Source organism: Myotis daubentonii, chromosome 14, assembly GCF_963259705.1.
Source record: "Myotis daubentonii chromosome 14, mMyoDau2.1, whole genome shotgun sequence".
NCBI classification, from domain to species: domain Eukaryota; kingdom Metazoa; phylum Chordata; class Mammalia; order Chiroptera; family Vespertilionidae; genus Myotis; species Myotis daubentonii.
The window spans coordinates 53392600-53419717 of record NC_081853.1 but is presented as its reverse complement, the minus strand read 5'-3'; the positions used below and the strand labels follow the sequence as shown (position 1 = coordinate 53419717).

The 27118-nt window shown below is 37.2% G+C and overlaps 1 protein-coding gene across 5 annotated transcripts in view; it reads right to left on the bottom strand.

Annotated features, from left to right (window-relative positions):
• The window catches only part of CTNNB1 (catenin beta 1), a 38226-nt gene that overhangs the window by 8546 nt on the left and 2562 nt on the right, over positions 1-27118 (bottom strand). For 3 of the 5 annotated variants that reach the window (XM_059664473.1, XM_059664474.1, XM_059664476.1), the window contains exons 2-7: positions 4709-4769; positions 4041-4271; positions 3584-3837; positions 3230-3468; positions 2941-3142; positions 1487-1631 (exon numbers count right to left, since the gene is read on the bottom strand). In XM_059664473.1, coding sequence (XP_059520456.1) covers positions 1487-1631; positions 2941-3142; positions 3230-3468; positions 3584-3837; positions 4041-4271; positions 4709-4721 — 1084 coding nt within the window. In that variant the 5' untranslated portion in view covers positions 4722-4769. Of the gene's footprint in view, positions 1-1486; positions 1632-2940; positions 3143-3229; positions 3469-3583; positions 3838-4040; positions 4272-4472; positions 4536-4708; positions 4770-18204; positions 18227-27118 lie in introns of those variants that run through there. The other 2 variants (XM_059664475.1, XM_059664477.1) reach the window with 2 other exon arrangements.

Here is a 27118-nt window from a genome sequence, read left to right as displayed (position 1 = left end):
GCATAATGTTAAGGAACCCTTTGGAATCTGAATCCCACCTAGCATTCCAAACTGGCCTCAACATTCTACACCTATAGTTTCAAAGCTGAAATAAAGTTTGAATAAACATCTTATAAGGGCTAAGAAAGTTCTTCCCGGTATGACCCAGCCTCGCTCATCAACCTCAGTAACCTAGCAATTCATCCCAGTTACTAAGTTTTCATTATACAGACTCTTCAGTAGCTGGATGCAGCAATCTTTTCTCTTAATCCCCACCCCATTAATTCTGTATTCCTATTTGCTGTTTGTTTCTCATAACACACATTCCAATTTGTAATCATTGCGTATTTCTATCAACCTCACTAGACAGTAAGAATAAACAGAGACATGTACGTTTTGTTAACCAATGGAAACCATGTGTTTATTATAGTGCCTGAAGCACAGGTACTACTGAATATTTTCAGAACAAACTAGAACATCAGAATAACTGGGGGAACTTCTTAAAATGAATATTCCTAGGCCTCCAGTCACATACATTTCTAGATTCAATACCACAGGAATTCTGGTTAAATTAAGTCTAAAACTCTGTATTTTTCCCAAGCACTCCAAGCATTTCTGGAATAGCCGGCAGAATTTACATCCTTGTTCTATGAACCCAGCCACACTTGTCCATCCCCAGGCCAATGGCTGCACTGCCCGCAGCTATCCTGAACAATCAAAACCTTTCTCTCCCATAGATTCTCAAGTAAAATCTCAGCAAGTGAGAAAATGGGTGTTGCCAACCCTGCGCTTCCAATTTTTTCTATTAAATGCCCTTAGATCTTTCCTCCTACAGTTTTAATTTGAAGCTTGGTTTGAGTCCAGATACATGTAGTTAGTTGGGTTATGGGAAGGAAAAAGGATGCTAGGTAGGTGAAGAGTAACTGTTTCTTTATAGAGAAAAGCAAGAGGCCCTAGTGTAGACCACCTACTCCCTTCCTCTGCCACCAACATGCACACATACAAGCTGCTCCATTAAAAATACTTAAAGGGAAAAGAAAAAAAACTTTTTCATATGAGAACATTTGCTCAGTCTACAGAATACCAGTGCACACACTGCTCATGAGCATCCACTAGCAAATCAAGAAAACCACTTTGCTGCATACAACTGTAATCGAATAGAACATGTTGTAACATAATTTCTCCTATACATTCACAGGTCTACTAGCAAAGCAAAGCAGATTTGCCCACAACCAAAATTGAAAACAACTTTTATCAAGCCAAGTATTCACTGTCATTTTCTATGATTAGTAAGAACTCTGCCTAAACGAGGCTTAAAGAGCACCAATGCAGGTGTGTAGCAGAACACATACTTTGTCTGAATGTGATCTTGGCTGCAAACTGAGTAAGGACCATCTACTTGCAGCCCATTAAGGTCAAGTTCTATTACCTTTTCCTAAGAAAAGTAATCTAATTAGAACTGCAGATGCTATGCACATGAGAACTTAGAATAGACATGAATACTTACCAGCTTCTACAATAGCCGGTTTATTACTAGAGCAGACAGACAACACCTTCAGTACTCTGCTTGTGGTCCACAGTAGTTTCTCGTAAGTGTAGGTCCTCATTATATTTACTAAAGCTTGAGGTCCACCACTAGCCAGGATGATCAGCTAGAAGGACATATATATATATCGTTAGTTGTGGAATCTGCCATATTATATTACCAACATGTCTTACTATACAAAAATTTCAGCTAGCTTGCCATTGACTTATATGTATTCCTGGACCACATAACCCATACTCTCATATTGAGGTCCTCTTTACCCCTCCTATAGCATTCCACTCAAATTCAGGCATCCTAGTCCTCCCAAGAATATAGCAACTCTGGCCTGATTTTCTTCTTCCCACAAATCATAGCAAAAGGAAAAAGAAAAGAGAAAAAAAGAAACAATGTTGGTATGCAACAGTAATGCCCAGTTATGAAAATTATATCAAAGCTCATTTGTTGAAAATTTATACCAGAGTAGGCACTTAAACTCCTAATGATTTGGTTCACTGCTTTTCCTAATCATATCTACCTTACAGAGATGATATACCATAAGCATCCATTATTGCCCTTTACTTCTCTACATATTCCCACCTCCCAACTCTACCCCAATTTTCTAAAAACAAATCTTACCACTTCATGCCTCTGCTGAAACTTACTTGACTGCCTCACACTGCTCTTTTAGCATGGTCTACCAGGCCCTGTGGGACCTACTCTATCTCAGTAGTCCTACCTCAGACCTTTGCTTTTAGTCACTTTTTGCTTTTCTTGAATTTCCAAAATTAGCCATGTTCCTCCTTCAGTAGGACTTTCAAAGATGCCATTTCCTGTCCATGACCTTCACTTAGTCAATCTCTCTCATCCTTGAGAGCTGAACTCAACTATTATTCCTCCAAGAGGTCTCCCTGAACCCTCAGAATTGGGTGTGGTTCATTTATGTTTTCTCAAAGCCCCTACTTTCTCCTAACACATGAATTAAATAGTAACTTGGCTATTATTTCAGTGTCTATCTCCCACCCAAGAATGAAAGCTCTAGCAGCGGTTCTCAACCTGTGGGTTGCGACCATCGGAAAACACATATAGCATATCAGATATTTACATTATGATTTGTAACAGTAGCAAAATTATAGTTATGAAGTAGCAACGAAAATAATTTTATGGTTGGGGGTCACAACATGAGGAACTGTATTAAAGGGCCGCGGCATTAGGAAGGTTGAGAACCACTGCATAAGGGAAGCCTGCCTGCTATATCCCTATTGCCTCACTCAGTCCTTTACACACAGGCACTCAAATATTTAAAGAAACCGAGATGTTTAACTTCTAGGATCTATACTAAGGATGAGGCATACAATGAATTCCCAAGAGTCCACAGAGAACATGACATTGGGGGTCTCCAATGCTCCATGACAACGACATTTAGAACATTCTTTTACCTTGCTTTCTTGATTGCCGTAAGCTAAAATCTGAAGGCAGTCTGTTGTAATAGCCAAGAATTTAACGTTTGTTTTGTTGAGCAAGGCAACCATTTTCTGCAGCCCACCGGCTAAACGCACTGCCATTTTAGCTCCTTCTTGATGCAATAAAAGGTTGTGGAGAGTTGTAATGGCATAAAACAAGACAGAATCCACTGGTGAGCTGGGGAGAAGAATAAAGCCTCATCAGAAATGGTGTGATTGCATTCTTCTCCTTGAAGCTTTGAACATTCTGACCATGTTTTCTTACCCAAGCATCTTCACCAGGGCAGGAATGCCCCCAGACTTAAAGATGGCCAGCAAGCCCTCCCGATGATGGGAAAGATTGTGCAAGGTCCCAGCAGTACAACGAGCTGTTTCCACATCATTTGTATTCTGCATGGTACGTACAATAGCAGACACCATCTGAGGAGAACGCATGATGGCGTGTCTGGAAGCTTCCTTTTTAGAAAGCTGATGAACCATAACTGCAGCCTTATTAACCACCACCTATAATGTACAGGAATTAAGAGACAGCATTAATCTTCAAACACGAACATTAGGTAGACATTCTGCGACTCCTTCCTTCAAAGCAGATTAAAAAGCTCGCCGTGTCATGGCTAACCTGGTCCTCATCATTCAGCAGTTTTGTCAGTTCTGGGATCGCACGTGTGGCAAGTTCTGCATCATCTTGGTAGTTAATCAAATTTACAACAGCATGTTTCAGCATCTGTGACGGTTCAGCCAAACGCTGGACGTTGGTGGGATGAGCGGCATCGAACTGTGTAGATGGGATCTGCATGCCCTCATCTAATGTCTCAGGGAACATGGCAGCTCGTACCCGCTGAGCTCGCGTCATCGCATACTGTCCATCAATATCTGGAAAGGGGAAATTCAATACTTACTACCCACAGTTCAGCATCCCCTGAATATCTGCTGTTCTAAACAGTGAAGGCGACATTGCAATCACTCCCTTTTCTTTACCACACCATTTTATTTAAGTTAGTATTACACCTTAGCTTGTAGAGTAACTAATTCTCAAAGCTGCACGGTCCCTCCCAGTAAGGCAGTAACACTCTTACCTGCTACCTGTTCTTGAGTGAAGGACTGAGAAAATCCCTGTTCCCACTCGTACAGGACTTGTTGGGTGGTATCCACATCTTCTTCCTCGGGATTGCCTTTACCACTCAGGGAAGGGGCTGTGGTAGTGGCACCAGAATGGATTCCAGAGTCCAGGTAAGACTGCTGCTGCCAGTGACTAACAGCCGCTTTTCTGTCTGGCTCCATGGCCATGTCCAACTCCATCAGATCAGCTATAAAAACCAAATAGTATCAGCATTACTACCACAGGAATGTTAATTTTAGTTTTAAAAAAATCTGTGATATGATCCATTGAAATATTTTTAGAAATCAAGTTAAATTTGAAAGACAGCCAAGAATAAAAGAATGATAGCCAGGATTAACTTGGTGACGAAATATCTACACTCTGAGGGGACCACCTAACAGTTACTCACTGAATCAGTGGAAGAGTGGTACTGCATCCAGGCTCCAGAGCAGTCATCCAGACTAGATTCCTGCTGGTGGCTTGTTTGCTAGTTCACTAAGCCATTAGGAGTGAGCAGAAAATGAAGCAAAGGGTAGCCTGATAAGTAAGCAGGGAGAGAGGAAAGCAAGGGGGCTCTGAGCCAGACTGGGCTAATGGCAACGAAGTAGAGCCCCAATTCAGTAACTAAAGGCTCATTATACAAACCTTGGGTAGCCATTGTCCACGCACAATTTTCAAAAACGTTGTATGGTGTACTTCAGATGCCCTAAAAGAGATAAGCGGAAGTCATTAGGATTTAAAATTAATTTGATTTTAATAATTATAAGTCACTAGGATCTTTTGCCACGTGACACAGTGAAACAAAGACCTTATGGTCTCCTCAGACACCTCAACCACAGCTCCATCACTGCTGAACCTATCAGTGAAAACTCCTCTTTAACAAGCACTTCCTTTTATAGAAATACGAACTACAGATATTCAGGATGTCAGAAAGCATAATTATTGAAGATCACGAAGAAAGCATGAGCGCTCTAATAATGAAAGCCAAGGGTAGGAGGCGACTATTCAAAATCAACTCCTCCTTGGGTTCCAAAAGGCCTCTCCCATTTTAACTCTCACTGAAAAATTCAGACCCTCTTTGGACAGGAGTCCAATGGGATTCTTAAAAAACATCAAATTTTCATTTGAAGGATCAATTGTTTGCTGTTATAATATGATGCAATCTAAAATACCTTCAAGAAAGTAATTTTCGCCGAAACCGGTTTGGCTCAGTGGATAGAGCATCGGCCTGCAGACTGAAAGGTCCCAGGTTCGATTCCGGTCAAGGGCATGTACCTGGGTTGCAGGCACATCTCCAGTGGGGGATGTGCAGGAGGCAGCTGATCGATGTTTCTCTCTCATCGATGTTTCTGACTTTCTATCCCTCTCCCTTCCTCTCTGTAAAAAATCAATAAAATATATTTTAAAAAAAAGTAATTTTGGTGACTGAATCAGAGCAGTGGGTTTTTTACTAAGAAGTTACTTTTCGCCAAAACCGGTTTGGCTCAGTGGATAGAGCGTCGGCCTGCGAACTGAAAGGTCCCAGGTTCGATTCCGGTCAAGGGCATGTATCTGGGTTGCGGGCACATCCCCAGTGGGAGGTGTGCAGGAGGCAGCTGATCAATGTTTCTCTCTCATCGATGTTTCTAATTCTCTATCTCTCTCCCTTTCTCTCTGTAAAAAATCAATAAAAATATATTAAAAAAAAAAAAAGAAGTTACTTTTCAAATGAAAAGTTTGCAACTCAAACCAAAAGCATGATTTTTAGTAAAGTTTTTCTAAGTTTAAATTTGTAGCAATGACTTACTATAAATACAAGTACTACTGACTGTAATGCTATTTGATCAATATAAAAATGTAATCACTCATATATATGTATAACAATCTTAGCATCTGATTTATGTCTGTATTTTAGCTTTATTGCATAATATTTAGGAAAACAATGAATCACATAGGGAACTATTTGCAGATAAGAACAATGTAAGGGCTCATAGCCAGATAATCCCAATAAAACTTCCTTTATTACAAAATCTGTCCCTAAACAAGTTCATCTTCACTATATATTAATTATTGGAGTTACCAACATGTAAAGATGTGGACTAAGATATTTAAGTGTGAACTCGTTTGTATCAATGTATAAAGGAGTTTAATATGTTTAAGGAATTTTAAAACTGCCCTCTAAAGTCCTATTTTCTTAGGTAAAGGAGCATGTATTGATTATCCCTAAAATTGCTCTTCCAGAACTAGATTTTTACCACCACAGAGATCACTTGACACTTAAAGTTGACAAGAATTGTGTACACAATTGTTTCAATGTCCACAGAAGAAACAACTGACAATTTATATACAAGGCAAAATGAAGGACAGAAAAGAGTAAAGTTCAGTGATTCCAGTCAGTAAGAATCTTGTATTATAAAATACGGTTGATCCTTGAACAATGAGGGGGTTGAAGCACTGACCACCTGCAGAGTTGAAAATCTGAATATAACTTAAGTCGGCATCTATAGGTAGATTCCTATTTGTCATCTGATCTTGGACAATGCAGGTTTGAACTGTGCAGGTCAACTGAAAAGTCAGTGTGTAAGTGTGTATGTGGTTCAAGATCATGTTGTCCTCGGGTCAACTGTAACTTACTCAGCAGGATTATGTGTTGAATGTTGTAGGTCATTAGGGCTGGAGTGCGACACAGAAACCAGCGTTTGAAATTAACACTCTAGGATGCAGCAAATGATCCTCGGACTACACTTTGAGATATACTATGCTGGAAAGAACCCAGGTTCTCTGTCCACTGATGCTGTATTTCACTGGTTTTCTTTGTGGCTGGCTATTTAATCATTTTTCCAACTCTCAGGAAAATGGGTCCCTCCTGCAGCTCCCAGTATATTTCTGGGAAAGGGGACTTAAAACATGTTCTATACTGAGCTGCTCCTTAGCCAATGCCACAGGGCTCAGAAACCAACTAGTCACATGTATAGGCTGTGCAGCTATTTAAGAAGCCCTCTGGTATATCTGGCTTCAAGGAAAAAACATTGATAGTATTGTTTCCTTGTTAGTGTTGCAAAGGCAGCATATTTTAGCCATATTTATGTGGGCTGATATGGAAAAAAGCAAGTTCTTGTTCAAAACTTACAATATCCATTTGTATGGTAGGGTCTTCTCAATACTATTATTTTTATAGCATTTCAAAATTTATACAAAATACATGAAAATTACTTTTGCTCTTCACTGCAACTTTAGGAAGTGAGGGAGGGTGTCAATCAGAGGGGAAGTACACAGTAGGCCTGAAAATGAAGCTCTACCGAAGCAACAGTTTATACCACGTCATTCCCTACACTGCCCCACAGATAAATTCAAATTTACAAAAAGCCTGATAATTATCTACTAAGGAAATTAAATATACTGTCCAGAGAGAACCAAGGCAGAATCTTGCCCCAACAGAAAGCCTTCCTCATGGTTCCCCCTCCAGAGCTTTCAGCCAAGCTACCTTCCACTACACCCTGCCAATCATTATGGGCCTAACAAGCTCCCACTTAAGCAAGGCTTGCCAAACACTTAGGAAAACCTTCAACAAAGAAAAGCTGACTTTTTTTTTTTTTTTTGACAACTGAAAAATAGAGAAAAAACCAGAATGTTTCAATTTACTACTCACAAAGTTTGAAGAGAATAAATTCAAAATTCAAAAAGTTAAATAGATAACTGAAGCTGAACAAACAAACCAACTCCTAGAGTATAAAGGAGAAAGAGACACAAAATATGACAAAGAAATAAGGAGATTGATCCAGGGAATCAAAGCTTCATCTAATAGGTATTACAGAAAGAATTATGAAACGAAATGAGAAATGTCTATTAAGTACCAATCACAATAAAGGGGGGGAATGCTTAAAAATTATGACTTATTAAATGTTCCCTGATGTAAGTGACCACTAACTACAGACCACTGCAGAATACTTTGTGTTCTGCCAGCTTTGTCACCACCAAGTGGTGCTTAGAAAAAGGAAGAGGGTGCCAGGATGGCCAACTTATCCAGTCTAAGGAGGTAATGGACACAGGCATTCTTCCTTTTTATTTTTAATTCTTGCTACTTAAACATATGCTTTCAATTATATATTTTTGTAAAGAAAACCTCAAAACTCAGCTTGCTATTTCTAATTTAAACTCTATAAAGGTTTAAAAATATATGTCATTTATATGTAATAATTTCTATCTACATAGTAAGTTCATCCTGAACCATACCTTACTCAAAGTACTACCATGAGTAATTTTTCCTTCAGCTTTTCTAATAGGAACACTTAAGCAAGCCAGGTTTTTCTTTTGTTATTATGGAAATTTTCAAATATGCAAAAGAGTAGCTACAACTGTCTAATGAACACCCACATCACCTATACTTAACTATTAATATCATGCCATATTTGTGCCTTCCTACAGAATGACTTTAAAGTAAATTACATACAGTAGTACCTCATGCAGCTATAAAAATTAAGGACATTTTCTTCCATTCCACATTATTATACAAGATTAGCATGACTAACTGATCCTCAATTTCACGATGAGGGCTGGAGCTTCTACTTCACCATCGGCTATAAGTGGGCTTCTGTCAAAGTCCACATGATAATTTTTGACATGATATAGATTTCAAACTAAAGTTACTTCTGCAGTTCCCATCATGACAAAATTACCTGAATTAACTAAGATTTCAAGAAGTTTGAGGATTACTCACTGGGAGTAACTTTGCTATATAAAAACAAAGCAGCTCTATTATAAAAACCAGTTTTATACTGGCAGTTCATGCCAAAAATTCACTTTTCCAATAATCTGCACTGGAAGACCCAAAACCAATGGTTTATTCTGCTTTAAAGTAAGAATATGCAACTCTAGCTCAGGAGCATAAAATTTTTGATATATCCTCAGGGATTAAATAAAGTTCTTAATTTTTAAGTCATAACTCACTCTAGTTTCCTTTCTGCTTTTACTTTTCTCCTAAGCTCTGCATGTGTTCTGAGAGGAGTCTTCCTAGATTGGCCAATAAAAAATACATCTATATATATATAAAAGCCTAAGTGATCAGAATGACCATTCACTATGACACGCACTGCGGCCAGCCAACTGGCCAGATCCGGGGCGGGGGCGGCGGCCAACCTCCCGCAGTCCCCCTCCTCCTCCCGCCCGCCTGCCCAGCCTCGACTGCCCAATCGGGGTGGGCCAGCCAGACCTCACCCATGCACGAATTTGTGCACCGGGCTTCTAGTTTCTAATAATACTTTTGTTCCTCCAAAACACCTAACATTAATGCCTTTGGCATTATCTTTCACTACGTAGGTGCAAAATGACTATTAGAATCATGAACTGTCTATAGCTAGAAAGGATTAGAATGCTCCCCAAATGATCTTTCTTCATTTTATTCTCGTCTCTATCTTATCCATAAAGTAATATATATTTTTAGTATTAAATGTTCCTTTGCCATTACCATAATGATATGCAGTCAATGACATTTTGATATATTTTGGTATTTAAACTTACTGTTAGGCATCCTTTTAATATAAAAATCAAGTCCATGTGTTGTAGACCCTTATAAAATCCTTATCATCTGTAGTAAAGCATATGATGTGTCCTTCTTGAATACTTAGTTTGTCCTTCCCCATTTCGTTTGCTATTCAAACAATGCTGAACAATACAAATAATTCTCTTAATTTCTCTCACCCAGGGATTGCTTCAACTACTGGATTAAAGGGTAAGAACTTTTAAGGCCTTTGATACATAGCTCCAAAATACTGATGGAGCATAAATTGATACAATTTTCACAGAAGGCATTATTGTACCCATGGCCAGCTTACCAAGGGCTTATCAGCATCAACTGTTATTTCAGACACTTTTTAATAGCTCTGTCCAGCCATCTAATGTATATGTCACCACCCTACTGCAAGTTTTTCTGAATTCTGAGAAAATGGAATGCTTAAAAATATTTTGCTACACATATGTAACTTTTTGGCTTCCCCGATTTTTGATGTAATCTTCTTTTATATTTTATGGAGTATATGTATATGTTATACTCAAGAATCGTTTTTTAAAATACATATTTGTATTGATTTTTTACAGAGAGGAAGGAAGAGGGAGGGGTAAGGTAGATAATTAGAAATATCAATCAGCTGCCTCCTACACACCCCCTACTGGGGATCGAGCCCACAACCAAGGTATATGCCCTAGACTGGAATTGAACCTAGACCCTTCAGTCCGCAGGCCGATGCTCTGTCCACTGAGTTAAACCAGTTAGGGCATACTCAAGAATTCTCTTCAATGATCACTAATATAACACATTCAGGCCAACTGTGTATGTCTTAGAATATGATTTTACTCTTTAAAATAATTATATTATGGTAATATCCTTTACATTTATGATATACTGTTATTCTCACCAATAAATTTATGATCAGTGACACAATCCTAAAATAGTCCCGATCCTTAAGAAAAAAACACACAAACTTTCACTTTATACAAAAAGCAGACAGATTTTCTCCAGCGTATAATTTTAAAACACATGCTACTACAAGGTACATACCAAATAGCCTTTCTCTATACAGGAACATTTTTATAATTTCCAAATATAATTGTATGCCATTTAGGTTAAAACAAAACAAAACAATTCATATGTAATAAAAGTACAAATACATACTAACTTCCTAATAATTGGGGGCAAAGGGAATAGGTTGAAAAGGGTATTAGAGATGGCTTCAATTTTTCAGTTTTTGCTTTTTTTAAAAAAAACATGAAACAAATACAGCAAAATTATATCTGTTAATATGGGTGGTGAGTACACCGGTGTTTGTAACATTATTCTCTATACTTTGCATAGCAAAAACAATGAAAATAAGAAAACAGCTGTATATAAACATTTCAGATAAAAATAAATTTCAACTCCAAATATGATTTTAAAATAACCTTTGTACTTCAATCTTTTAAAACAAAATGGAGTTACCCAAAAAAAAAACAACAAAAAAAAACACATGAGTACTTTATGTGCATTTTCTCAAATCATCTAAACCTTACAAACTTGAGTCTCAAATATGAGGATAAAATATTTCGATTCCCCTAAAAAGGGAACAGTCATAGAAGGCTAAACAGGCTACAAATATATTTTATAAAGCAATATAGCTATGTGGAAGGATTTGTTGCTATCACATCTTGGAATTGAGAATCCTGTTTCTCAAAATGAGTTCACAAAATGATGCTTGGCTAAATACTTTCAAGCTGAGAACACTTTTTGTTAACATTTTAAAGACACTATTATACCCCATTTTATGTGGATTTTACAGTGTGATAAAGGCTGCACAGAAAAGTTCTTAATTTAATAAAAACAACAGTTAAATTATATGTAAACTACTTTCCTAAATACAAACAGGATAGTCAGAAAAATATAATTACAAAAAAGATTTCATTCAAAATAGCAATAATAAAAAGGTCTTTTTGAGTAGAAAATTTTGTCCTATATAAAGATGTCAGTTTTCTCTTAGTTTATAAATTCAATGTACTCCCAACAATACTCTCAGATTTCTTAGGCATAATGATTTTGAAATACATTTGGAATGGAGATATGACAGTAAAAAAAAAAGCCTCAAACACGTATAAGATGGAACCAATTCTGTATCAAATACTGACACAATATAAATCAATAGCATCAGCAATTAAAAAATAGCAGTATTGGGGTAGGAACGGATAAAAAACTATAGTAATCAGAAAACAGCCAGATATAATGTGGCAATTTAATAAATGAAAAAGGTGATATTTCAATAAGTGAAAGTTGGATTACTTTTTCATCCTACTTTATATTAAAATTAAACCTATTACTAGTCAAATATTTACATATAAAAAATAAATGAGATAAAATATGATATATACAAGGGTGGTATATAGATAAATAAAACCATGGTCAAAAGCCCAATATAAGCATGACTTGAAACTCTGAAACCAAAAAAGAAAAGGCAGGTGTGTGTGTGTGTGTGTGTGTGTGTGTGTGTGTGTAAAAATTTTAAGTCCCGGGGGGGGTCACAAATCCAGTGAAATTTTTTTAAATGCCACACTGGACCTAAGACACATAAAATAAGATTAAAGGCTAATATTCATATGTATACACAGATCTGAGGACAAATATAAAAAAAAAACAATAAATATGCACATAAGAGTTTAAACTCGCCCTGACTGGTTTGGCTCAGTGGATAGAGCGTCAGCCTGTGGACTGAAGGGTCCCAGGTTCGATTCCGGTCAAGGGCATGTACCTTGGTTGCAGACACATCCCCAGTAGGGGGGGTGTGCAAGAGGCAACTGATCCATGTTTCTCTCTCATTGATGTTCCTAACTCTCTATCCCTCTCTCTTCCTCTCTGTAAAAAAATCAATAAAATGTTAAAAAAAAAAAAAAAGAGTTTAAACTCATGTAGTTTTTGCTTATCAGACTGATAAAGATGGAAAAGATTAATGATGCCCATAGCTGATAAGGATATATGAAACTGGCAGAAACTTTTTGGAGGGTGGGCTGGCACTATCCATTGAATGCAGGTGTAAATACCCTTTGGCTTTAAAAAAAAAATCCATTTTTATAATAGAAATGTATTCTGCAGAAATATTTACAGAATCATGCCAAGACGTCTGCAAAGTAAAGCATTTACAGAGAAAAGGCTGGAAATTACCATAGTACTTATCAACAGGGGAATGAAAAAGAAATAATTTATCCATTAAGTGGAATATTCATCCACTGAAAAAATATTTAAGCATCTTTTGTTACTGACATTGCAATAACTCGTGAATGAGAGAAAGAATCAAGGTCATACATCTAGTAAAGTCTGCATTCTACTGTTGGAGAGTTAGGCAATAAAAACAAGACAATTTAAAGAGAACTACTGTGAAGAAAATAAACAAGGTGAGAATAAAGTGACTGGTGGAGGAGGAGGGCTAGTCTAGGTAGACTGGGTAATGAGGGAGGGAGGGAGGGAGGGAGGGACATTTGAGCAGAGGAGGTGGAACTAGCCAGGTAAAGACCGGGCAGAATATTCCATGCAGAGAACAAGTACAAAGGAAGGAATGAGCTGTTTCAGAAAGGTACTAAGAGGTTACCAGTGCAGTAAGTTAAGGAACCATGAAGAGAGGTGGGAACCACATCAATAAAGATGTAACATAAAATCTAAAGTGTGCTGGAAAGCCACTGGAGTAACATGACCTGTGATTTGGGCTTTTTAATGTTTACTCTAGCATCTGTATGGGGGGGGGGGGGGGGGAAGGAAGGACCGTGAGGAACAAAAGCAAAACAGGGAGACCAGTTAGGAGGCTACTGTAAATCATCCAGGTGAGGGGGCATAGTGGATCATTATTGTAGTCATTAGAAAGAATGAAAAAGGGCACACTCAAAAAATATTCAACATATATGTGTTAAAGGATTTGCGTACTTTAAAAGTTTTTTGCATATATTTGCAGAACCTAATGGAAAGAATATTAGATATTAGAAATACTTGTCTAAGAAAATATTTTATATCATTTAGCCCCATTATGTTAGCCAAACTCTGAGACAGCATTAAGAAAATGTTCCTACGCATAAAATGGACTTTCTGCAAAACTACTCAGCCAATGATTAGTACCTCAAGGCAAAAACAAATTGCTAAAAGAAAAAAGGACCTATTCTTTAAAAAATAACCAATGTTTTCTAAAAATAAGGAAATAAAACTTATTGCAATTTTTTTTGATATTTAGGCAAATGCCACTGTACTTAATTATATCAATGAACTAGAGGCCTGATGCACGAAATTCTTGCAAAGGGCTCGGCCCTCGCAGCCCTGTCTTCGTCAGTAAGGTTGTTCCACTGTTCGGTCGATTTGCATATTATGCTTTGATAGATTCCCTACTTTTTAGTTATTTACATAGATTTTCATTCAGTTCTTAGTCTATTAAAGTGGCAGTATTCTAAGAATCAACTGCATTACAAAGTAATGCCAGCCTTCTCATCAAATTACTTATATTGTTTTAAATAGTATCTTTTACAGCATAATTTTAGGATGTTGCCTTGTAATATCAGGTAACCATCTAATCTTGACATATCTAACAAGGTGGCACAATTAAATGCCTAGCAACTTCAGTTCTAAGCCTAATGTTGTCTTATTGAATCTTCCCCTGCTGATAATTTCCCAAATTATCAGATGAAAAAAACTAACTAGCAGCAGTTAATGTAAGAGTATATAATATACGAGTATGGCTAATAAACTGCTCAGTTGAAATTCAAACCCAGGTCTGTGTAGTTCAGTCATGTGCCCTTTTAATCAAATCATACCCCCAAAAGTTATAGGCAAATAGTATTTAACAGTCAATATTGCAGATAAATCCAAGGAAGGGTTAGCAATTTTTAGATAGAAGTATCATATGTACTACTAAAGAACTACTTTCTCTGAACAGTGACCACAGCAAAAACACACACAAAAATAAACATATATGTATATTGCTAAGATTTGAATGACTACCAACTCCATACTTTTACTTTGTGCCTAGTTATAGTACTACTGCTGACAAGAAATGTAGAATTTTCAAACATGAGTATATTATGCCAAGAAAATGTTAAGATTTTATTTCAAGAAAGTTTCTAGCTGTTAATCTCTACGTTTAGGATATAGGCATAATTAATAGCAGGGACTCAAATGACTCCTAGCAGTAATGCATTGCTTTATATCCCATAACAATGACATTCCTCTTCTCCACTTGTTACCAAGAACGCTGACATTTAAAAAAAAAAAAATTTAAGCTCAATGAATGAACTCTGGGATGACTGGGACTATACCTTTAGTTTCTCATTGTTTCCAAAGTACTGAGCACATATAAAGCTTTTAAATATTTGAGGGACTGAACTTACCAGTAAGAAAAATGTTCAAAAAGTAGAGCAAATAAAATGTAATATGAGTTAGAGAGCCAACAATTACATACAACCTAAGATACTTTCTAAGTGCCTTTAGGAACAATGAAAGACTCGTGGAGGAAGAAAGTATCTCATCTAGAAGAGAGGTCAGTGCAAACCTTCTGTAGAGCCAGAGGGTAAATATTTTAGGCTTTGTAGAGCATAAGCTCTGTTGCAACTACTCAACTCTGCTACTGTAGTACAAAGCAGCCACAATTATGCACACCAATAAAATTTTATTCATTGAAATTGCAAATATAATTCCTTGAAATTTCATGTGTCATGAGATATTATCCTTCCTTTGATATTTTATCAGCCATTAAAAAAAACCCATAAAAACCATTCTTAGTTCGCAGACCATACAAAAACAGTTGATGGCCAATAGTTGGCCAACCCCCTCATCTATTTAATACATACTTTAATTGAAAACAAACTAAAGGCAAGTTAATTTATATTTTAATTAAGTACATTAAACCTAAATGTGACCAACAGTAAGCAAAAGGGTTTTTAAGTGGGTTGATATATTACCAAGAGAGGTCAAACACCTTTTTTCCACAGTATTTTTAAAAACTGGTTTGTGTAAAAGATAAATGAGAACAAATGGCATACGAAAGCCACATCAAGATCATGTATTTGCAGAAAAATACCAGGCCATTAAAACCAGGAAAGTACTCAACCAGAATATGGCCTCAATACAGTATTTAATCCCTCCTTATCAGCAGGGGCTAAGTTCCAAGACCCCCAGTAGATGCCTGAAACCATTGAGTTACTAAACTTCAACTCTGCCAGAAATGTGGCAGCAGCTTCTTCATCGGCAGGCGGTCTTTCCAGTAATTTTTATATTTCTCAGTCCAAACCTATTCATCGCTTGGTGTCATTTGTTTCAGGGGATCCCTTGCTGAAGTTTTCATATAGGCTCAATGGTTTCTGGCCCAAGGAGTAGCCATCAATCGGAACACATTTTCCATGTCTTCCACCTGCAAATTTAATGCCTTTTCCACCTTAGCTAGACACTTATCACTCACAGTGGCTGCAACTTTTTCAGTTTGAGATGCAGCAAAACCAACACGAATTTCTTGTTCCTTCACTTCACACAAATAAGATTTGTTCTTACCATATATCTTGGCAACCTCAGAATACAATTTTTTTCTTTCCTAATTAAGCTGAGAACTTTCACGTTTTTACACTTAAAGGAAACGCTTTATGGCTTCTCTTTGTCATGTACAAATTATCAATATCATTAATCTTGAGCTTTAGGGCCATCTATAATAATAAAAGCGTAAAATGTAAATCGACTGTACGACCATCCAAATGATCTTCCAGACGAAGCAGGGTCTGAGAAGGCCTACTCTTGCACGAATTTCGTGCATCGGGCTTCTAGCTATTAAATAAAATTAGGGTGACTTGAGCACAAGCACTCCATACTGTGACAATCAATCTGATAACTGAGATGGCCACTAAGTTACTAATAAGCGGATAGAGTATACAGAGTGGATACACTGGACAAAGGGTGACTCATGTCTCAGACAGGATGGAGCAGGACAATGCAAGGTTACATCACTACTTCAGAAGGGTGCATAATTTAAAACTCACAAATTTCTTACTTCTGGAATTTACCCGTTTAATATTTTTGGACCATGTAACCAAGACCACAGAAAGCAAAACTGCATGTAAGGAGGACTACTCTTTACTGTAAAGATTTCCAAGCTTGCTTGAAGAACCCTTTAAACTGGCAACCAGATCCTTCCAATAAATCTAATGTAACTTTTAAAAATAGCCATGACTAGGCTCCATCCCCATGGTAATTATACCAGTAAAGCTGGGATAGGACCCCTGGCATTGTATTTTATTTTGTTTGATAATCCTCACCCTACGATATTTTTCCATTGATTTTTAGAGAGTGGAAGGGAGGAAGAAACATTGATGTGAGAGAGACATCGACTGGTCACCTCCCGCACGTGCCCCAACCAGGGTCGGGGAATCCAGCCTGCAAATGAGATACATGCTTAATACCGGAATCAAACCTGGGGACCCTTCAGTCCAAGGGCTGACACTCTATCCACTTAGCCAAACTGGCGAGGGCTGGCATTGTTTTTTGTTTTTTTTAAAGCGTCATACATGTTGCTGACATGGCTACCCCGACAAAGCTCTAGACAAATTATATGATCCACTCTCTATATAACAATAGTAACCCAAGTTTAAACAAAACAAAACGAAAAACAACCAAAAACCTGGTACCACAGAGTGACCCGAGCACCAGCTCCTTTCGAAGCAGCTATTCATTAAGACAGCACAGAGCCTTACTTAATCTTCAACCTCTGTCCCCAGGGGCTAGGCCAGTGATGACAAACCTATGACACGCGTGTCAGAGGTAACACGTGAACTCATTGTTTTGGTTGATTTTTCTTTGTTAAATGGCATTTAAATATATAAGATAAATATCAAAAATATAAATCTTTTACTATGGTTGCAAATATCAAAAAATTTCTATATGTGACACGGCACCACAGTTGTTAGGGTTTTTCAAAATGCTGACACGCCGAGCTCAAAAGGTTCGCCATCACTGGGCTAGGCATATCATATCAAGTTTATGTTACTCTCACAAAGAGACGGACATTTTACTGTCTTTGACAGCCTTACCATAGTAACAGACCTCACAATTATGAGGCTTTCTTATATTTAGGAAGAGTAATAGAGTATTTCAGAAAGTAGACCTAGCTGGCTAGGAAGCTTTTATTTTCAAATGTGCCTGCTTTCATTATCTCAATACAAAGAACTTCAAGAGGCAACTCTAAATCTCTCTTCTACTGTGATTCCAAAAACACACCAATAAACGAGTCATAACCTGGCACTATATATGCATGACCCTTGTGGTGATATTGTTTTCTCAATTTACCAAATTCTGATATTAATCAAAAGAGATTTTTCTGTTCCACAAAAAGCTTTCCCACAATTCCTTTATTTACTCCATAGTTCCAGGACACAGCAATTCCAATAGCATAAATGCAATGTTATGTACAGATTTCATTAATTTATTCAACAAATGTTTATGCAACTGCCACATGCCAGGAGGAGGTATAATAGATTCTGGGTATACAGTGTTGATTAAAACAGAGATGGTACTTGTGTTCTTGATAAGGAGACAGACAACTGAATAAACAATTACAAAAAAACGGTAAGTGCATAAGTAACAAGTGGAAGAAGGGAATGGAATGACATAAGAACAAGTGAAAGGTCTTAACTTTGAGCCCCCACAGGTTTCTTGAGGTTGGTAACCTTCAAACTGAGACCTGAAGAAGGATGCAAAAGAGACAGTATGTAATGAGCAGGAATATTTCAGAAACAAGCAATAGCATGTGCAAAAAGCCCAGCGTCATGAAAGACCTGATCATCTTTTAACAACTAAACGTTGAGACAGAGGGATTCAACTATAGTGGGAAAGGTGAGTGCAACGAGGTAAGGCTGAAAACAGGCAGATCACACAGGCTCTCTAGCCTTTGGCAAGAAATGCATTTATTTATTCTCAGTGCCACTGGAAGTCCAGGAAAGGCTCTAAACAGGTGAATCACAGGATCCCATTTGAGTTTTTAAATAGCTGTGTTTTTTTGCTATAATGGAAAAAACTGAAAGGGGACAAAAACAGAAAGCAGAGAGACCATCCATAGGATATCCTTTTCAAGCTGTAAAGGGCACAGAGAAAAAAATGGGCATTAGATAGAGGGAAACAAACCTTTATTGAGCACCTATCACTTCTAGACACTGTTTTGGGTACCAGGAATACAAAATCAGAAGAAGTCTCTGAGAGGAGGGTAGGAAAAACAAGTAAACAAACATTACTACTTGCAACTATGACTAAGTGCCACAAACCAAATACAAGAGTAATCTGATAGAGTAAAATGGGTGAACAGGACCACCTCAGTGTGGAAGTCATAGAATATATTTGTTGCTATTGGGAATGATCCACAATGAGGTGATAAGATTTAAAAGTCATTTACTCAACACATTTACTTTACCAACTACTATGTGCCATGATTCTCAGTATTAGGAATAAAACGGTGAAGAAAACAGACAAAAAATCCCTGTCTTTTTTGAGCTTACATTCTGGTTCTACTTATCTTGGAACACTGCATTTCATCCACAGTGACAGAGGAGAAGGTTTAGAACACAGTCACAGATAGGGAAGCGTGCAGGAATTCTTCCTATTCAATATGTTTAGTGAAATAGAAAGCAGTGGTGTAAGATGAGAGTGAGAATGATGGAGGAGGTGTTGGAAGGTTTGAGGAGAGAGAAAAAAGTATAGTCATAAAGGAGGGTAAACTAATATAGCCCAGGTACCTGTGGGCATGAAGCCAGGGAGAGACAGGTTGTTGAGAGTGTGTATAAGAAAGTGATTATAACTCAAGGTGAAATTTCAGCTGGGTTGAAGTGAGGGATACTGAAAAGATTAGAAGGGTGGATAGACAGACAGACTATGGGTTCCAGCGGGGTTGATGGACTGCTGGAATTGAAGTATTTACTGGAAAAATAAAAGAGTGGGGCACTTGAAATGGGATTGGAGAGGGGAGGAATTATTGGTAAAAGTCAAAGTATTTTAGGATATGACAATGGGAATGTGTGGTTGAATCAGAGTGAAGAGTAAGACCAGTGGTGGAAAGAAATCAAGGAAAAGAGGCCACAATATTGGAAGCATCTTCTGTATCACTGTTACTCAAAGTGCCAGACCATAACAACCTAATGAGCTTGCACCATATTATAAATTGATACACTGACTGCCTCCTTCATCAAAAAAAGTCTTGCAACAGAGGGGAGTGGAGGGGAGGGGAGGGGAGGGGAGAAGGGAGAAGGGAGAAGGGAGAAGGGAGAAGGGAGAAGGGAGAAGGGAGAAGGGAGGGAGGGAAAAGGAAGAATCAGGTGAACTAATGAACTAAACAATGAACTTAGTGACACTGATGTTTTAAATTCTGGCACAAATCCCTTATAGCAATTCACACTGGTAACAAACAGTTCACAGGCCAGATGACATTTTGAGTAGTGGTGCTCTGCATGGACCCTGAAATCACCAAGAACCAAGAATTATGACAGAAATAAAGGTGACAATGAAGCTAGGAGCTAGTAACTATTCAAGGAAGGAAGGGAATATCCAGGGGAGCGGGTGATATAATTTGAAGGTGTAAGAGTCAGAGCTTGAATATCTGGAAAAGAATGGTTAAGAAGTGACAATGAGGAACAAAGAAGACACTTTACCTCTTGATTCTGCAGAAAAAGGTATGCATGAAGAGAACACATTTACCACTTGAGAACTGCAAGGGAAGTAGATTGAAAATAAAAGGGATTTGCTGACAACTGTGAGTTCTAGAAAAAACACACAAATGGATTTCAGATGATAAAAGGTGGGAGATGGAGACCAAAATAGCAAATGGAGAATAGAATCTAGAGGTAAGGAGAATACAGAAGAGCAAGGTACAACTAAAGGAACAAAGTCCCTAAAACACATACATCAGGACTGGCCTCTGACCAGAATATACTTCCTCCATTTATAAAGATGGACTTTCAGTGCAGATTGAGAATAAGAAAGTAAAGGAGTTACTGCCTAGCGTCTGATTGGGGAAAGGGAACTAGCTTGAGGAGCAGAGAGAAAGTCTTTCTTAGACCTTTCTAGAGAAATCTAATATGATCTGAGGTGCATTACACCAGTAGGAGAAACTGGAGGCCCTTTACTATATAGTCAGGGCATTTTTTCAAGCATTATTAGTAAGTATTCTTACCAAAAAAATCCAACTTTACTAGTTCCCAACTCCAACTTATCAGCAATACTATTTAAACTATCATTATGCTACGTCATGAGTGACCCATGGGCTTTTGGTATTTCGGACTTCTAACCCTTTGAACTTCTAGCCTGTTATTTCTATTTCTGTGGGAAAAGAATGGCTGACACAGGATCCAGGAAAAATAACAGCAGAATTAAGGCAAGAAATAGTGACCAACAGAGGACAACTAGCAGATAAAATCTTTGGACTTAAAAAGACGAAATGGCCCAGCTGGTTTGGTTCAGCGATAGAGCGCTGGCCTGTGGACTGAAGAGTCCCAGGTTCCATTCCCTGGGTAGTGGGCACAATCTCCAGGAGGGGGTGTGCGGGAGGCAGCCAATCAATGATTCTCTCTCATCATTGATGTTTCTATCTCTCTCTTCCTCTCTGAAATCAATAAAAAATATATTAAAAAACACACACGAAATGAACCTTAAAATTAAGCCAAATGCCAGAAAACTAAGTTTACGTATCCATCTGTAGAGTGTTATGTCCACACACTATGTTTCCTACATAACACTGTCTGCTTTTGTATCTAAATGAACTACTAGATATAAATAACTTTTGACATCGCTACATGCTTGCATTAACTCAGAAAAGAATTCAGGTTTCCATGTTAGCACTTTCTACACAGGGGAGTGGAACTCTACTTAGAAACCTCTATAGTTAGTTGGATTAAAAAATATTTTCAAGAAACCCTTGTTCCTCCCTTATACTTGTGGCATTCATTGAGTATATGCAAAACTTCAAAGACAGACTCACTCCCTACAACCTTACCCCCAAACCACTTAATTATAGTTAAATTGGAAGGGGAGGCAGTTTATAACCACACCCCTCTAAGCAGTAAATTACTACAATTATTTAAGATCATCTTCAAATTAAATTCCCAAGAAATTTTTGCAGTAAATCTAACTTCTCACATTTTTATATGGATAACATACAATTCCGTGTGTATACATTATACATGTCACAATTATTTCAGCTACCATAAAACCCTGTTAAAAGAAGTTTCTTAAACTAACCCTTCAGCTTTTGCATATCTTTGACTTCCTAGCCAGATCAACTACCAGCATTTAAGATAAGATTAATTATAGATGAGACTTGTCTACCATGAGGGCTGATAGATATGAAAGAACTTAAACAGGTTAAAAATATCATCTTTCCCACTCCAAATTTTTTAAACTACAGTAAACCCTTGATTTTTCGGACCTCGTTTAACAGACCTCAGATCTAATGAACAAAATTTCAGGTTGGTATGTTATATGTGAAAATTAACACCCTGTTAATTTTAAAATGTTTTTAAACAAGATTTGCTTATAACTAAATTGACAGGTTTTTTATTAATTCACTGTTATTTTTAACAAATTTTAGCAAATAGGCCATATGTTGGAAAAAACACTATAGTAATTTTGCCTTCATAAACAAATATTATGTATCTACAACTATAGTCTACATATTTAAATCCCAGCCACCACTCATAAATAATGTTCTCTTATTAGCTAGCACGGGGTCACAATGCATTAAGAGCAGTAACTGGCTCTATTGTCTCAGGGAGTGGCTTTCTGCAGCAGCTGTTAACACCTGCTGGCCCATGTCCCGTGTGCTAAGCCACGCCCCAGCCATGTGCACTGTTTTATTGAGGTTTTACTGTACTTGCTTTAACATACCTGTCACAAATCAGTTAAAAGGAAAATATCAGTCCAGCAACATGTAAATTACGAAATTACAACTAAAACCATGAGAATATTAGTGAAGATTTATAAATTATAGATACGTTTTGTCTACATGAGGACTGATAAATTGGAAATAAACAGGGGAGCAAAGGGGATGAGCTATGAAGCAGTTTCACCCCAGCATCATCCATCTGTTCACACTTTTCAAACTGTTATGGGGGACAGGGAGGAGGACTTTTCAACAAGTTCAAAAGAAACCAGAGGCAGGAAATTTCTGTAATATTACAAGAAACTTTTCAGTACCTCTGTCAAGTTACACGAGAATTGTGTGACAGACGACGGGGTGAGCGCCTCTGGGATAAATGTTTTGGGAGAGTCCACTGATTGGTTTTGCTTGCATTCCGCACCATCCTAAATAATAAAGAGCTAATATGCTAATTAGACAGAACAGCAGAATGACCATCCAGATGACCTTCCAGACGACCTTCAGGATGAAGCTCGGGCTGACAGGGCCTGCCAAGGCAGGCAGGGCTGTGAGGGCTGAGCCCCTTGCACAAATTTCGTGCATCGGGCCTCTAGTATCATATAAAAACTGCAGCCTGTAATACTAGTTCCACATGATGCTTCTTAAAACCAGTGTTAGCCTACAGTTTGCATTTCCAGTCCACTCAAACACCCAACTCTTCTAACTCTGGAAATGAAAAACTTTGCTCTAGCAGCTAAAGACTTAACCAAAATCTATTTAATTGACTGCATAAATTTATTCTGACCAAATAGCAATATGTCATTAATTTAAGTAAAATTTATATTCAATTAGTTTTTCATTATCTAAACTTGGTTTTTAAATTTTGGGTCTAGTCTGATAATAGTTTGTATTAGAAATACAGACTTTGGCTGAAAACCAGAATATGATTTAAAGATGTCAATAAAATTTCAGGCTGACATGATGGTGTATACACAGCAAATATTTGTTTAGCATTTTAAGCGTCTTCACAGATTAAGTTTGAGACCACTTTTTAAAAAAAGACTATAAAAACGATCCTTAAGATGATCAAGTAATGAGCAAATTGTTATTCCTTTCTCCTTTTTCATAACCCAAATCACCTTAATTCCTAAACTTGAAAGTGCAGGTTTTCCAGATTTCACAAACAAGTTAATATGAACCTACTTTTAAGTTCCCAATCTATAATTGATTGATACAAGGCATTTTCCAAATGCCTAAACATGAATTATTAAAAATCTTATTTCCTAAGTTATATAAATCCACAGAATCATATTATCCTGTCGTTTATTAGAAACATTATTAAAAAAAATGAACTCCAAATGTTACGAACTGGCAGTATCTTCCTGCCAATAGTGTATTTAATTTATGCTGAATAACATCCTGAAACATGAATTTCATTCACCAACATGTGCAAATCAAGCAATGCACATTAATCTGGATTTCCTTCTTCTCTTAGGGAAAAAACCAGATGATGTAGCAACATGAACTATATTTCCATCTATATTTCCACACAATGGCTGGGAGCTGCCAAAGATTGGCTGCTTAGATGGAACATGTGCTCTCCAATTTGTTGTAATCAACAGAGTCCTAGTTACCCCTTCCTGCCTGGCCCAGGAGACACTGAGTAGCCATTCCACTGTAATATAAGGTCAATCCTATAGTTTGTGAATCTTACTTTAGTTTAGTCACTTATAAATGTCAAATTGTTGTATGCTATATTAATGAAGTCAATTTCAAAATAAATAAAATACATGCCTTATAAGTAAGCTTTATGTACATAATTTTTAAAGAACTTTCAAATCCATTTTCCTATCTCATAAAATCTTGGAAAACTAAAACAGAAGCTATTCGACTCAGAGACAATAAATGCTGCATCATCTTGGACATTACTCAAATATGATCCTTTATGAAGGACCACAATCCACTCTGAGATAACCACTTACATAACACAATTGAGACATTCTTGCCTTCTTGTTAAAAAATATATGATACGTTTCTTAGTCAAAGATCATTATCAATGTTCCCACAAAATTATACTCAATTCCAAGAGCAAAATGGAGCAGTAAGACTTCATTTTCCTTCCCTACTCTCTCAACTTTTAAATTTCATTTGAACTGCCCATATAACAAAGAAAAATAAATGTAAACTGAGAATTTTTCATAAAATGACCATTTGACTCCCAAAGGCTTAATTTAGAATAGGTTTAATGATTACTAATCAGAACCCAATTAGAGATAACTATTTTCAAAAAATGTTACCAACAGAACTAGCAAGAGCTTTAACACAGAACCATAGAGAAAGGTTTTTATTGAAAACTTGAAAGGGCAGGCTGGTGGCTCAGTGGGTTGGGCACTGTCCCATGCACAAGGAGGTTGCCCATTCTATTCCCGGCCAAGGGCACAAGCCTAGGTTTCAGGTTCCATCCCCAGTAGGGGGTATGCAGAAACAGCCTATCAATGTTGTGCTCTCACACTGATGTTTCTCTCTCTCTCCCCCCTCCCCTTCCTCTCTCTAAAAATGAATAAACTATTATTTAAAACAAAACAATTGGTGCACCATAGCCCACAATTACATACAAAAGAGACCATATAGTCAGGGGTGGGCAACCTTTTTGTGAGTGCATGCCAAAACCAGCAAAATCTCTGACTCAAAATTCTTCTGCGTGCCAACCCTAATTTTTTGAGAACATGTTACACCTACTTGAGATCTCTTAAGGTATACGTATGTAAAGAACCTTGAAGAAATAATAAAATTCATTCGAGCAACAAAAACACAGTATATGATGAAAAATACATTTTTTTAAATGTACACATGTACACTGATAGTCTGACAGAAAAGTTTATGACTCCGTTTGATATTATCAGTGGGACTTTTGCTGCTGCATCACTGATGACAGAGATTTTACATCAGGTTTGTATTTTGTGACCTTCAGAGATATGCACGAGCTACTACTTTCATCCGTAGGCTACTCCTATTACGAGACTTAACAAAATTCATCACTGAGAACAAAGATTCACAATTGTAAATGGAAGATTATGAGAGGGTTTCGAGTGCCAGCAAAAGTTATTGGCATGCCATGTTTGGCATGCGTGCCAGGGGTTGCCCACCCCTGCACTAGGGCATTTTCTTCTAGCCGATTCAACTAGCTGTTTCTATCTAGAGCAGCGGTTCTCAACCTTGCTACTGCTGCAACCCTTTAATACAGTTTCTCATGTTGTGGTGACCCCCAACCATAAAATTATTTTCGTTGCTACTTCATAACTGTAATTTTGCTACTGTTATGAATCATAACGTAAATATCTGATATGCAGGATGTATTTAGGCGACTCCTGTGAAAGGGTCGTTTGACCCCCAAAGGGGTAGCGACCCACAGGTTGAGGACCGCTGATCTAGAGTCTAATACAGACATATATTCATCAATAATATAAATGAGCTGAGCACTGACTCATGTTTTACTGTGTAACTCATTTTACACAAATTAGTAGTAATTAACTTCATTAACTTTTTCTGTTAATTTGTTTCTACAATTCATTAACATGGTTAAACATTAAGTTTTACTCCCAAATTATTGAGTTTTTTTGTTTGTTATATATTTAGGCTGAACTGCCTATTTAAAGTGACAAATAAAATTTTAATCCCTAATTTTACTTTGACCTTTCTGCTGCAAATATTGGTTTAGATGACATTTTCTCAAACCAACCTTTTAATGAGCATTGACATGAATAAATTACTATTCTAGAATTCAAAAGGTTCCTTACTGATGCTTTCTCTTCATAACTACTCATAAATATATTCCACACAAACTTACTAGGGGGAAAAAATCACAAGCATTACATTGTATCCACTGGAGGGCACTCAACATGACCAAAGCATGCAATAAAAACATGCCCTAACACCGCTCACTCTGCTGCCATCAGATTGGAGAGAGACACTTTGGGAGTTGGGAAATGTCGCTTAAGAGAACAGATGCCCACAATTTAAAAATTCAAAGAAAGGTAGTTGGATTCTAAAAAAAAAGGATTCCTAATGTGATTGATTTTCTCTTTTAAAAGCGGCTTTTTCCTTCAGGAGAAAGTAGATTATAAACATACTTCAAGGATAGCAGGGTTCAGGTCTCAACAGCCGGATCTAAATTTCAGACTAAGTCAAGCTCAGTCTTGCATGAAACACAAAAGCAGCATTCTTAAGTTAACAAAGGAAATAAAGAACTTTCTCCTGAGTTTACATGATGAAAAACTATATGCGTTAAGTCCTACTAATTTTCAATTAACACAAATCACCTATTTTCCTTTTGTGGAAATTAAGTATATATTTATTTTAGCCCAATATCCTAATTAATCTATCACACTCATAATTAAAACAGTATTATGTAAACAATAGTCTGTTAAAGAATGAGCCCGGATTCTGCAAATTAGGATCCCTTCAATGAGGGTAACAGGAGGCAACAGCTACATGCTCTGGCTAAGAAGCAGCTCCTAGTGTGTGCTTACTACATACTAGTACTTTAATGGTATAAAAATATTCTTGGTAAAGCTGTTTCAACAAAAATATTGTATTCCCAAGAAAAAGGATACCAATCCCCCCAGATTAATACAACTAATTTTTTCAAAAACAATTATTACAAATCAACATGTAGCATGACAAAAGAGTTGCCTATACTTTTATTAGAAGT